The following is a 14,418-nucleotide window of genomic DNA, read 5'->3' on the forward strand; positions in this document are numbered from 1 at the left end:
CTGCATACCATGTTTCTCTTATGATTTATGAAGTTATTAGGATATTAAATAGGCACATGGACATGGTCATGTCTTTTATAATAATGCTGTTCTTCTGGGTTATGAAATTACATGAACTTGTAGGTAGATCCCAGTGTTTTGAAGATGAAGATGGTATGTTTATCAAAAGTGTTGGTAATTACCTACAAGTCTGCACACAGCTTCACAACTCATAAGAACATCATTGTCTTCTTCACCAGTGAGAGAACTGCAAATCTCACAATCTCTTATAAATTCATCTTCTACAAAGAGCTCTTTACAAAATGCAGGTCATCTTTGTTTAGGAAGTGTAATATTATTTTTTCTAGTAGGAAGGCTTCATGGTAAAAAAAATAAAAAGTTTGTATATCTTATATCTCTGGAATTTCTTAATCATGAGAAGAACTAATCCACTGGAAGTTTGGGTTTCTCAAAATGTAGAACCTACACATTGTCACTGTAGAAATTTGGGTCTCATGTATCATTGCATGATTCATACCATATTACTTTTATGTGAAATAATTCTGGGTTTATTATGCAACATTAAGATTTTTATTTAAATCTCTGCTACATGTTAATAAGCACAAAAAGTAATGTTTTTGATAATGTGCAGAAGTTTCATGCTGTGTAGCTGAAAACTATTACATGATGAAACAATAATGCCCTGGCAGCCTTTCATACAAATGTTCAGAGATGTTATACATTTTGCATTTAGAAATAAATCTTACAGTGATTATGCTTCGCAGTAGGTGTTGTGCTGTGAGACGTTCAGATGAAACCCATTCATGAATATAGCTGGTCCCAGGTGATCATATGGCTGTCAACGACAATGCAAGGTGGAAAAATAATTTGTTAGGTTAGGTAGACCCACCACCTCACACTCCTGACATCCATGTTACTTTTTCATGTTCTGCAGGCAATTAAAAATCTTGATTATTTATGGGAATTTCTACAGTTCTGTACATTGAAATTACAATATTCTTTCCATTTGATTTAAGTATTACAATTCATGATAAAAGTAACCTTCAAATATTTTCTCCCTGTCTTTTATTGTTAGTGATGACAAATCTCATGTGTGTGACCTTAAAAATTACATTCCAGTATTTGGTTGTCCGGTCGCCATGTATGTCCTGTGCCAATTTATCATCAAAGTTGGTGTTCCTGTTGGGGATTAAACCCCTATCGCCCAGCCTATAGCCTGACAGAAAACTGATTGAACTACCAGGTCCACAATGGCAAATTTGTGGTCACGCTTTTTTTCAGAGCTTTAATGTTACTATTATGGTCAAAGTAATTGTAGAGACAAATTGGTCAGGAATTTCAGAAGTGGTTTTTCAGTTTAGGGTTGACTTAAAGATTTCTTTACTTTCAAAATACCACTACAGAATGTTGAAAACAAAATAACAAACATGCAAACATGTCATATTTTTAAATGCTGATATTATTACGTATAGCTTATTTTGAAACTTCAATTTAAACTGTATTCCTGGTTGCAGTTTAAGTGAGTAATTTAAATTACTTATTATATTAGTTCAATATAATGATTTGAGCTCTCCCACCGGCTCGCGGACTTTTTCATTTAATGTATTACAGGTTTGCACTATGCTGATGATAAAACATTTGGAATTGTCTTATCTCTGACGTGGAATCAAAACATAGGGACATACCGGAGACAGGAGCCTGTGTCTTCGTAAATACTGATTCCTCAGCCTCCTTCGTTCGTTGTCAGCCTTCCTCAATAGCTACCCTCCACGTCTGAAAGCCTTCCTCTCCATCCGTCAACCAGCCTCGAATGAAGAAAAATTAAGTTTTTAAGAACTAAAAGTGATATGTCGGCAAGAAAACTTATGGTTCTGTTTACATACCTTCATGATGTGCATTTACTGTAACAAAAATAGGTTCGCAATCGGAGCAGTTTGATATCTGTCTCAATGTTACTGGACTCTTCCCGAAAGCGGGGTCTGCCACAGGACTTTCTAACGCATACATGCTTCCAAACGGCCAATTTTCCATCCAAAGACCTATGGGCTCATTCAGTTCTCTAGGTCCTGCAAGAGGCGGTGGATTCGGTTGACCATCGTTGAGGACCTCAACATCATTTGGAGGTCTCAGTGGTGGTTTTGACAGTTCCCCTTAGGGGCCATCCAATGCATACCTGCCACCACGTAGAAACAGTGGAGATTTTAGACCTCAAAGTACTGAATTTGGTAACCAAACACCATCAAGTCTAGAATGATATATCATCAATGGCGCGCCACAGTTCATTGATCAAAGTGCTGGTCTGGGACCTTTCCAAGGATTTCCTAGTGGACCAGTTAATGTGCCAGTATCTGGAGGTAGGAGATATGGTCAAGGAACCTGGTACTTACGATTCCTCAGCATTCGAAATGAACGTGTTTGGTGGAAAAGGACCTTCTGCAAAGTATGGTGCACCAGATTCTAGACGTAGTGGATTTGGTGGTCAAAGATCTTCTGGGAAAGAACCTTCAGGAACGTATGATGCAACATCTTCTGGAGGTAGTGGATTCAGTGGACCTTATGAAGGAAAACGGTTTGGAGGAAGGCCTTTGAGTGCTGATGGAGCTCCATCCTCAAGTTCTGGAGATCCCTCAAATATTTACTTACCGACTGATGGTGGTGTGGGAAAGCCTTCAGAACTTTCTGGTGGTTTTGACACTCAAGTTCAAGAATACCCTTTAGCTCTCATGAAGTTCCAGGACTGAGTGGAGGATATAACGGTTCTCCCAATGGTCTGTCAAACACATACCTTCCATCATCGGGTGGTTTACTTGGTCACGGACCATCTAGAAACAATTTTCAGGAACGTACAGTTCATCAAATGCAGGTGGACCAAGCAAGGAACTAGGAAGATTCTCTGGCGGCAATGGTAGTGGTTTCAGTGTACAGAGACCTTCAGAATTATTTGGACCACAGCTGCAGGTGGCCCAAGTTGTGGACCAAGTACACTCACAGGCATTGCAGGTGGCTTTAATGGACCCTCTAATGCATATATCTACCTCCAACTTCCAGTTTTAATTATCAGGGATCTTCTGGAAGTGGCACTTTTGGTGGTCTGAGACATGGAGGAAATGATGTTGGCAGTGTATCTGGTTCGTATAGACCTCCAAATACTATTACTGACACTAATTTCTGTGCGTCACTTGACAGTCCATTCAGTAACTGTGACTCTCCTGGCACTGCCAGTCAAAGTAATGATGATATTGGCTTCAGAGGGTCATTATTTTGTCCATCTAATACCTACCTATCCCCTGGATCAGGAAGAAGTTCTGATCCAAGTGGGTCTGGATGCCTCTCAAGTCAGTACAGAGTCCCTAATCAGGAAGGAGTGTTCGATCAAAGACTTCAGGATGGCAATAACAGTAACCGTGGACTACAAAGGAACAATCCTGAAAGATCATTTAACTCATATGGTACATCAAGTCAAGGAAGTGGTTCAGGAAGATCTACTAATACACATGGTGTATCCAGTCAAGGACAGCAAGACAACTCTGCTTTTGAAGGTTATAAATATTAATACACGGTCGAATGATATATATGATTCAGTGTGACCAATTTAATTGCATGGATCAGGGAACACCAACCTTTTTTCTGGAGATAAGCAACAAGATGATTACAATTTCTAGCAGAAGAGTAATAATTACCATAAGTTAAATAACTACATTATGAATGGATTTACAGCTTGTGTTCTCATATAAAAACATTTTAATAACATTTTTTGGCACTAAAATATCACAAAAATAGCCTGTCTAAGAAATAGGCAACAAGTAATTTTGTTACAAGACGTTACCATTATTTATATAGAACACCCTCAATTTGACATCTGATCATAATCTAAACATTTACAGCTCCTTACCTTAGCACTAGGAAGAAATTCGGTTCATACAGAAATCACCACGCACCTTGTGATTATCAGTGACTAATCAAGAAATTACATTCTCAAATTATCACGAAGACAAACCCTTGGTGCCCTGAGGTGTGTAGTTACTGAGTGGCCAGAGTACTTATATCACATAATTGTATTTGAAACAATTGTTTTAAATATTTAATATCTTGTACAAGTTGTTATATATACCTTGAAGTTCTTAACAAGATAAAAACAAAGGCAAAAATTCTGATCGGCCAAAATGACCATAATATTCCACTTCCAAACTTACACTTAATGGAATATTTCAATATGAAACTCCAATAACATCTATTCATGAAGCAAACTCCACAAACAAGTTGCTCATAACGCACGTGAACAAAACAACAAAACGGTCTCTTTAAACTAAAAATAACTTATATTGCAGAAATAGAAAAAGGTGACCTTTTGGTGAAGGGTTAGTCATGTTTGTAAATAAAATACCCACATCCCCCTTTGACAAGTGGACACATTTATCTGAAATTATAGCATTCACATGACACACTCACATTATTTATATTATTTGTCATGCCATATAATCTCTTATCCATGTACGGATTTCAGGTACCAACACAGAAGCAGCTTTCAATTGGTGTCATAACTTAGCAAATGTGCATGTAAAAATGAGACAACTCTCACAGTGAACCTATCACCATCCACACTCATTACCCGTATCACATACAGGCATGGATTTCGGAGGAAATTTGGAATGTTAAGGAATTTTTTTATTGTTTCACTGAATTAACGAAAGCCCTCCACTGATCCCTGTCCTGGGCCAGTAAAATCCTATATGCTTACTGTGTCAAAATACATGCAAGTTATGCAAAAATGTCCAGCAAAACCCGGAAAATTTTGTACTTTGGATAAAATAGGATGTTATATACTGTATTTCTGTGTGTAACAAACGATACATAAAAAATTAGAAAACTCACAAGCACTATTTTGTAAGAAAAGTTTGAATAAAATAAAACAATTAAAATATTTTTAATTATTAAAATTTATACAAATTACAAAGTACTTTTTGCTTTTTTAAGGGATAAAATATTTCTAATTGTAAATCCCTAGTGACTGTAGTTAGTTTCTTGTGGAAATAAAGTTTGCAAGTCCTGTTCTCACAGGTACTGTACTTCATAATTGGAATGACCTGGTATTGGTGATGGGGTCGGGTTTGAGTAGTTTGGTAGAGACGTTAGGTCTTTTCAGAATAATTTATTGGATTGTTCCAATAAATAGAACTGTTTCCTTTCTAATACTGGTTTTAAAAGCTACTTAGGTTTATACAGATTTAGAAACTGTTATTTACAGAGTTGTATTCAAAGGTGGGGCTTACAGGTTTATAGATTCCCACACTTGACAGATCTGGAAAGAAATGTAAAATGTTGCTTTTGCTGTCATTACGTTTTTACAAAAGGCAAAAGTTGATGACGAATTGGTTGGACCAGCATTTTTATCAACTGTAGTAAATTGTAAGTTTTCTTAATTAATTTATAAGAAAAAAATCCTGGTTTTAGTCCTACATATTCTACTACATGTATAGCGAGTAGTTTTAAATTAAGACAAAGACACTTAGAACTCCAAGTACCCATGGATCGAAGATTTCTGTCTTCTGGGTTGTTGTGCCTCCGTCATCTGGGCGATCGGCCTGGTGACGGAGGCAGTATGCCCTCTGATATGTTGGTAAACATCGACCAGACTACACAGCGCAACAAACCAGAAGACAGAAATCTTCATACTCACCGCTGTGAAAACCTCAAATCTTACCCATAGATCATTTCTCATTCACAAGATTATGTGTTTGTATCCAAACAGTGAATATAACACATTGGAACCTCAGGAGAACCTTGATTGTCCAGACCTAGTTCTTGACTTTGAGGATAATGGGGAAACGAGGGAAGGAACAAATAAGGAGAAACAAAACCAGAAACCTGGCACTCCTGTGGGTGACAGGAAACCTAGTGCCAAGAAGAGAGAGCATGTTGAGGTAAGCGACTTCAGTTGGTATTTTTAAAGTGTAGATTGTGAACTTCTTTGGTCACGAACAGAATTATTTTTGGCATGTCAGCTGAAGTGTTTTTATGCTACTGGTGATTCGTTTACAAGCTTGCAGTATCTTTTTAAAATAACCAGACAGCAAATAGGAGTCATAGTCAAAGAAGTCAGTGCAGAAATTGTATTGTGCAATTGTATGTGTTGGGTATTCAGTACTATTAATATGCTCGTCCAGATCCTTCAAAATATTCATCCTCTTGGGTCTTGGATAACACCAAATAGGACCTCAGTGTAATAACATTACATATTCCCATTTGCACTCGCACGATCTCATAACTTATGTCATAACTTATGTCATTATATTTAAAATACTAATTAAATTATTGACAGATACTGATCACAAATATTTTAACTTGCGCTGCACCTGCATATCTGATCTTCTGTCGATAAACCAGGATACACATTCTGCCTTCTCCTGTGGAGTAGCCATTTCCCTTATCTGATAATGTAATACAGCTGTTCTCATCCTCAGCCATCAACTCTGAAATGGGTCTTCTTCCAGGGCGTCGTTGTTTTGGCTCTTCCACTGACAGATCGCCTCGCCGTACGGTAACTACTGAAGTTGTCAATGGCGATGAGGGGCAGCTGAAATATGACAACACAATACATTTAATCCAGCCACTGAACCAGCAACATGCAAAGACTCCAGCTAGACACCATCAACTTGTATAGAACAAAATAATGTTAGAGGAAGAACAAGACTTGAGTTAGTTATACAAATTCTACCTTAGGCATCATCCATTATCCAGGTATATATGACAAACACTATGTCTTTGGCATACAGCCAACTCTCAAAATATCTAATACACCTAAGACAATGGACAATATCGAACACAGTATTCATATAATGAAACAACAAATGTCATAAATCTTGAAAGAATCACTCAAATTAATATAGGCTACAAACTTAAGCTGTAAAATTCAGACAAGTATACAGTACACCCAGGAGAGCTCAGTCAGTACAATAACACTGAGTCCCATTCAGCCCTCTATCTAACAGGTTTTTTGGTTCTTTCCCCAGGGTAAGAATAGCGACAGCTTGAAGATGACCAATCATGTCCACATATTATCAAGTTAAAAATACAAGGAATTGTACCTCCATAAACATTCAAGCACAGGAGCAACTGTAAATGTACACAATAAAATACCATCACATTTCCAGACTAATTCTTTCAGTGCTACAATCCAACGTAACACCAAGACAAAAATAAAATATTCACTTGTTGATCTTTAAAAGTCCACCATGGATACTCTAAAGAAAGGGAATGGCTTCAATGCAAAGATGCTCATACCACATTTCACAAAATTCTCAAAACTGGTTCAAGAGTTGAAGATGGTTGTCTTCTGGAATGTAGCAAAATGCAGTCTGGTAGGTAATAGTTTATGTTTCAAAAAAGCTCACTGCCTTCAACACATCCCAAAAGATACCCATCTGTAAGAACCTCACATCTCATCTAGTTCAAAAGTTAAAAGGTGGGAAAGACAAAAAAGTGAGCACATGCATTTCTTTCCTGTTCATAAATTACAGGAGGATAAACAAAAAGTACACCAGAGTAATATCGGACTGTACAAACCTGGAGGAGGGGCTGGAGGTGGGGCAGCAGCAGATGCTGCCGCACACACACGTGCACATGTTACACGGACTCTGGTAACCATACTGGCCTGTCTGATCATAGCTGGAAAGCGTTTGTTGCTGCTTCACTGTATTCACTATTACCATACATATCAGACCTGTAACATAGGCACCTAAGGTTTATAATTCATTACACATCCATTACATTAAGAATGTCCACTACCTGGCATGGTAATATCACTACTTCCACCTCTCATGTTCATCTAACTGATGGTAAGAAATTAAAACATATAGAAGAATGACCACTAGTGGGATGAAGTTTGTACCTAGTTTCATGAATATATCCAAAATGGTTATAAAGCCATTAAGTGGAGACACACAAACACATGGACATGATGCAACATAAGCTTTATCAAGTAATAAAATTAAGCGGAAACTGGAAATAAAAAACAAAGAAAAGAATTCCTGACATGCCCTGTATGCAGCGGGTGGCAGGCTGATTGCTGTAGGGGGTGTAAGAGGTGTATGGCTCCTGCAATTCTGTCCCACTTCCATCTAGTGGTGTCATTGGTGACTCATATTCTGGTGGTGGAGGATCATCCATCCGAATCCGCTTCCCTCCTCATCGCTGCATCCTAGGTGACTGTTACTATAATCACCTGAAAACACAAAGCACTACAGACTTAAAATATTTATAAAAACTCTTTTTCATGCCACATTGGCATGGTTCAGTTAAAGTCTGCAGTGTCAAGTGATATGCATTCAAATGCAAAATTCCTCATTCTGGCAACCGCATCATTATTCTTATGACTGGGTTATGTCCATAAAAATTTAAGACATTACCTTACTACAATGCACTAAAAATACCTTTGCATTTTTATAAGTTTTACTTCCACAATGTTCTCACATACTTATACTATTTTTACTGAAGTATATGTATACAACTATTCATACGGTACTGATTTCTTTGTGTAGCAAGCCCTAATCAGAATGGGCTTTTTAAAAATGAAAGCTGGTCATGGGCACTACTTCTACTAGCCGAAAATACTTTGATTCTAAGGTTTAAATATTCCATTCATAACTGATCTGTATAAAACAAGTTTCCCGACAAACTGTATCCCCCACAAGTAAGTAAAGTAAAGTAAAGTGTGTCCCACTACACGTCATGCAGGCGCTTTGGGGGAGTATAGCTCCTCTCTTCCTTGACCTCAGCACTAGATGGGGGTGAGTGGTCAGCATCACGCCCCGGCCGGCTTTACCCCCGGGAAAGGACCCCGGTACCCATTGTAGAGGAGGCTGGGTGGGCCCCAGAGCCGATCTGGGCGCAGAGGCTAGAGGAAAAATCCTCTGCCCCCGTCGGGGATCGAACCCCGGCCGTCCAGCCCGTAGCTAGTCACTATACTGACTGAGCTATCCCCCACAAGGGAAATAAGAAAGATATAGAGACAGGTTTGTCAAATTGCTTCATGAAGAAATTGAGGACAAAAGAATATTCAAAGTTCTCCCACAAGGCTTTGGACAATAAAAAAGGTTACAAATATGATTACGCACTTCTTACAAATCAAGTACACATAATAAAGTATAAAATCATTATCCACACTCAGTATTACACACCTAATTTAAAAAGTTACAATTTTGTTGGGATTTAACAACAACACGGCACCATTACCGCTCAAACCAGGGATACTAGTATAGCCACAGGTCGTGGCTTGGAATTGATCGAAAAAGTTTCAGCTGCCCCAAGATAACGTTCGCCACCAGAGCGCACGCAGTATGACTAACTTCTTCAGAATCTTATAACCTCAATGATCTAATGATGACATGAGCGTAATGTCTAAATTAAACTAAATTATAAACCGCCGAATTAAACAAACACAGAAGCCAAAAATTAATAGACGAGAACGCCGAAAATGACATACAAACGGCTTCCTATTAGATTTACTTCGTGGCATTTTGTATACATCGTGCACACTGCATGAAACAAATCCTATTATATGTGCAGTAATTCGTCATAGACCGATGTGCAGGTGCTTACCTAATGCAAATGAACCAAGAACTGACCACCCAGAAAGCCTAAATTTTATGTAGACACACGTGTCTACCCTAACAATCTAACCTAGGCCAACAGAGATATACGCGGGATAAATGGGTAGATATCAAACTTTAAACCAAAAGCCGAATATAGGCAATTACATTGTATTTGAAATTCTGAATACAATGCCAACATTAACATCGATTAGTCCACCAACAATAAAGCAAACGTGGGATATAACATTGAATTCAGACCAACAACAAAACAACTCAATGATGCTATGTTCAAAACAGCCACCACTACATAAAAATTAAAAAAATTGTTTAAAATTACTAACCACTGGTTTTGAAGGTATTCGATGAGTGTTATTCTTCTGTGACGCGGTGTTGAGGTTGGACGACGGCGGCGTCTTTACAGTCCACAGATTAATTCTCTTGATGCACAGCAAATATTTCAGATATGATTATTTACCGACGTGGCTGATTATCATGTAAAATAAGGACACAATAGACGTCAGTTCGTATGTGAAACGTTTTATCCCCTTTCATTCAGAAACCCGCATTGTTATATGGCTATTTGTCTTTTGTTATTTGTTCATTGTCATGAAATCTCACGGCGCACAGTGGGATAGATTACGATTCTAGCCGGAAAAAATCGAAATTTGATTTTTTTTAATCTGAATATTGAAAATGAAAATTCTGACAGCAAAAAGTGTGATACATTAGTTTGTAATAAATATTAAGTAGTTTTATGTGTAAAAAGGGCGAAATACGCCTCTAAATACGGGAAAATAATGCATTCAAGTCAAGTTAGTAGAAACAAATATCACTACAATACAAATATAATTATAAAAGCTACTCTACTTTCGAAAACACAACATTAATACATAAATATTTAACTCAGAGCAATATTCATGTCAGTATTCTTAATCGGAACAGACATCCGAAGCATCCGAAGAGCTGTATCATTCCTCGTCCTCATGTTGTTGCTTATCGGTATCAATATCCGGTTCCTTCAATAATTTGAGTACTTCAGAAGGTAAATGTGGCTTCCTCGCTCTTGAGGCCTGTTTAATCTTCGGTATTAAAGGATCAGAAAAACCAGTAACATGTGCAGGACATTTTCGAAATTTCGTTCGCGCGAACATTTCCTGGCGTGATCGAGTCTGTATCTTCGCACATCTTTGTGCCTGGGCATCTTCAGATAACAATCCGATAGGCAGATTCTATAATTTTTCCGCCATGAATCAGTATCTTGTGGACACTTGCAGGCATATAGTACCATGGATATAAATTAACATATAAATTTGCTGTTTCCATGGCATATTTATTAAATGCCTCAACATTCACTGTGTATCCACAGGACAAGGTGCACAAAATTATGGAAAATCGGTGAATAAGATCTTCATTAATTCCAGAAATATTCGCCGATACTTCATGATTTTCCACTAAAGGCTGAATTTTTTTCCGTTTTCCTACATCATTACATTCTTGAAAAAGTTTTCTTCGCCTACCCCTGACCGCACTTGTTGATGGCTCATCCCTTTTCCTTTGTTTTATCTGCTCTACTAACGTTTCTGGCAAATTTAAATTCACATCTAACCAGTTAGAATTCTTATCTAAAAAGAAATTCTTATTGCAGTGTCACTGTACTCACGTTTTATTAAAAATGCTATGCAGTTTCATCAAAATCACTCTTAAACGGTTTCTATTTTCGGGAGAACATTCTACAATATCTAATCGTTTAAGAATATAAGCATAAAGTTCATCACAATCTGTATTCCTTTTGCACAACGGAAATATTTCTCCTAATTCTGGAAAAAATTCACGACACTCACATTAGCAAAAACTAGCAATCGAAACAGGCCTCATCGTAAAGTGCATACTCTGTTCTATATTTTTACGTGAATTTGGTCGTGACTCTCGCAACTAAAATTCTATGTGAACATCGGAAAGATGAAAAATGATCAGTAAAAGCGCCATAATTGAGTTAGCGTGCAATATGTAGAGAAAGAATACAGATATTTATACAAAACCTATTACAAAATATACTACACACCTTCCTCAATAACGTCCATTTAAAATATCAAAAGATATTTCTTTCGTCTGCTGGTACAAGGATTTTGCTTCCAAGCTGTCTGGAACACGACTACCAACATAAACATCTCTTCCGCCGTCAACACCAACAGATAAGAGAAGTTGGAGTGCGCTAGTCTTGTTTAAACATGTATTCATGCCATTTTCTTATAGAAGGGATCTTTATTAACAGAATCCAAGCAAAAATACTGACATATTTAAATGTGAGAAAAATTATTCTTTTCCGGCTAGAATCGCAATCTATCCCACTGTGCGGCGGTGAGGAGGAAGAAGGAGAATGTCTTCTGGACGTTGCGCCGTAGAAACGAGTGGCATTTCAGACGTAATTACTGCCTTCATTCCCTGATGATGGAGGCAGTAAGCACCTCTGAAACGTCCGATAATTTCTACGGGACAACAGCCCAGAAGACGTACGTGGCCTTTTGTACTAATTTTTAAGTGCGGTTGTACCGAGGTGACAGTCAATCGATCTGGAGGGAGAAATAGAATCCATTTCCAAAACTTCTTCGTTTTAATACATAAAGACGACCGACAAAGTCCAGAAGAAAGTTGGTAATGCCCGGAACACTGAAAGCTGCTGTGTGTCGCTCTGTCTGAAATAAACTGTAACAAAGACGTTCGGGAGAATTGTTTCATTGTTAGGGAGAATCGTTCGAGAATTTGTGCTTACGGTAATTTTCTTGTGTTTTAAATAAAGACGCGGTGCGATCTCGAAATGAGAAATAAATTTTAACCACGAGCCATTGCTTCTGTTTTCCAAAAGACGTATCTCACGTCTTGCTACGAGCTGTGCCTCTTTTACAGTTTTCCGACAATCAAATCTTTCCGTTTGTCTTGCACTGCGAAACTCTTAATCTGTAATAGGAAATTGTTTACTGGTTGGTGATCACTTCTTAAAGGCCTCGTAGAAACATCGGCTTTTCTTTTAAGCTGTTTATTGTCAGGAAAATGTTTTTGCAGAACAAATAATTTTATATTACGAACTGATCAATCAGTGGAATGCACAGCCTGCGATGTGTGTTGAAATATTTGCGTTGGCTTTAAAATTTCTGCAATAGTTGTTATAATCTCAGATTTCTCTTGAAGGAGTCAAGGGTAAGTAAGACACGAGGTGACCATTCTATAGTACAAATGCTCGCTGCTTGCTATCCGATTTTTAAGTTAAATTCTGTTAAGCCTACGCAGGCCCTTCACCCAATCGCAGTTAATCTGGTCCCATTAGTACACATTCTGGGAGTCTTTTAAGTATTCAGGTAGCAAAAATTCATCCACCACATTGACTAACGGATACCTTTATTTGGCTACGTGAGTCATAAAAGGTTAAAATTGATGCGCATGACTTGTAATTTTCTGCTCGCCGTTTCTCCAAATCGACGACTGTTTCGTGACGTTTCAGGACTCTCTTTACAACAACACTGCAGACTGACATTCTCGTACACGGAATTAGCTCGGATGTATTTTCGAGAGGTGGTCATCCGCTCCGAAAACGCGTGTCAGCTGCTTGTGACGGCTGATTACTTGCTTATACCGGAAGTTCCTAAACTCTGTCGCGACTTCCTTATGAACACGATGGACGAGATGGACGCCAACTACTGTGTCAGCATCATGCAGTTCGCAAGGTAATTGATGTTCATTTGTCATTTGCTGTGACGCCAGACTTCGTCGCTGGAGCGAATCAACTTTACTCAAGACAGCAGCCGAGTGCCGTGTCGGAGATTAAAGCCTCTGACTGAGGACTGTGCGAAATATAATGCGTTTGCAATTTGTTATTAACGTCCTTGAAATTTAAATGTTCTGATTAACTGCATATGTTTTGATCGTCATTATGAACAGCAGATGAATAATTTCACCATGTATAACGTAAATCGCGACACAATGCAGGGTCACAATTATCTCTCTCTTCCTTTCCTTTTTTCTTTCTTTCTTTCTCTGCGGCATTCCTTGCTTCTTACATAATCCTCCCAACACCAAAATCAACATTCAGCCCCACATTTTTCTGCATACAGCAAAACCTCTGTTAACCGAGCCTCGATTATCCGATTCCCACATTAAGCGACCGAATTTCAACCAGATCGGTTGCGATTGGATTCCACCGGCGAAAGTATTTAAATCGATGTCCACGCGGTACAGTTCATTGATCTAACCTCACCCCAGATATTGCTGATTATTATGAACACTTCAAGACATTTAGATAATTCGTTATTATCGGGCAAAGACAAAGACCAACCCGCTGGGTCCCGTAGACGCTGAACTCTTACTCCTTCTTGTTCAGGACAACATAGCAAGCAAAGCAGAATCACACCAGAAACTTCAGTTCATGCGATGGACAGAATGACTGATAAATTCACTACTTTAGTACAGGGACTCCCTCGAACGTCGACACAGGTTTTCTTAGATTTCCTCTGTCTTTAAGCAAATTCTGAGCTGGTTCCCAAGTTGCCACTGCAAGCTTCTCATGCAGCGCTCCCGATTTAAATTCATCAAAATTTAATCCATTACAGTGGAGGCCGGTAAATTACTTATTTAACTTTCCAAATTATAGCTTAAAAGTTCATTAAGAAACAAATCAGAAGTCAGAAGTGTGTGCTATAAGGGTGTCAGATTCGGTTGCTTTGTGGCTCTAGCCATGTTCAGATCGGTGCATCGCCATAGCCGATACAGACGCGAGACAAACACTTAGAGAGAGATATAGAGATCTACCCTGGTGGAAACACAAACCACTAATAAG

General features: G+C 38.3%; 3 protein-coding genes across 7 annotated transcripts in view; 1 reads left to right on the forward strand and 2 right to left on the reverse strand.

The window, feature by feature from the left end:
* The window catches only part of LOC147872541 (uncharacterized), a 108,828-nt gene that overhangs the window by 60,811 nt on the left and 33,599 nt on the right, over positions 1–14,418 (reverse strand). The gene's annotated exons all lie outside the window — the stretch shown is intronic.
* Positions 1,952–7,152, forward strand: LOC147872546 (uncharacterized). Of its 2 annotated transcripts, none has more exons than XM_087356274.1 (4): positions 1,952–3,539; positions 5,750–5,921; positions 6,462–6,738; positions 7,011–7,152. In XM_087356274.1, exon 1 carries the CDS (start codon positions 2,265–2,267, stop codon positions 2,739–2,741), a length of 477 nt encoding a protein of 158 aa, XP_087212400.1. In that variant the 5' UTR covers positions 1,952–2,264; the 3' UTR covers positions 2,742–3,539; positions 5,750–5,921; positions 6,462–6,738; positions 7,011–7,152. The 2 variants fall into 2 exon arrangements, with proteins under 2 accessions (XP_087212400.1, XP_087212399.1); XM_087356273.1 differs by having other exon boundaries at positions 6,492–6,738.
* LOC147872547 (uncharacterized) lies at positions 3,573–10,493 on the reverse strand. Of its 4 annotated transcripts, none has more exons than XM_087356271.1 (4): positions 9,932–10,493; positions 8,037–8,221; positions 7,564–7,720; positions 3,573–6,574 (listed from the first exon to the last, which is right to left on the reverse strand). In XM_087356271.1, exons 2-4 carry the CDS (start codon positions 8,164–8,166, stop codon positions 6,310–6,312), a joined length of 552 nt encoding a protein of 183 aa, XP_087212397.1. In that variant the 5' UTR covers positions 8,167–8,221; positions 9,932–10,493; the 3' UTR covers positions 3,573–6,309. The 4 variants fall into 4 exon arrangements, with proteins under 4 accessions (XP_087212397.1, XP_087212396.1, XP_087212398.1 ...); XM_087356270.1 differs by lacking the exon at positions 9,932–10,493 and adding an exon at positions 9,177–9,310 and having other exon boundaries at positions 8,037–8,237; XM_087356272.1 differs by lacking the exon at positions 9,932–10,493 and adding an exon at positions 9,114–9,310.

This window comes from Zootermopsis nevadensis, unplaced genomic scaffold (assembly GCF_977971745.1).
Source record: "Zootermopsis nevadensis isolate Lab colony 2312 unplaced genomic scaffold, Znev_1.0 Znev_ptg000026l, whole genome shotgun sequence".
Classification (NCBI taxonomy): domain Eukaryota; kingdom Metazoa; phylum Arthropoda; class Insecta; order Blattodea; family Termopsidae; genus Zootermopsis; species Zootermopsis nevadensis.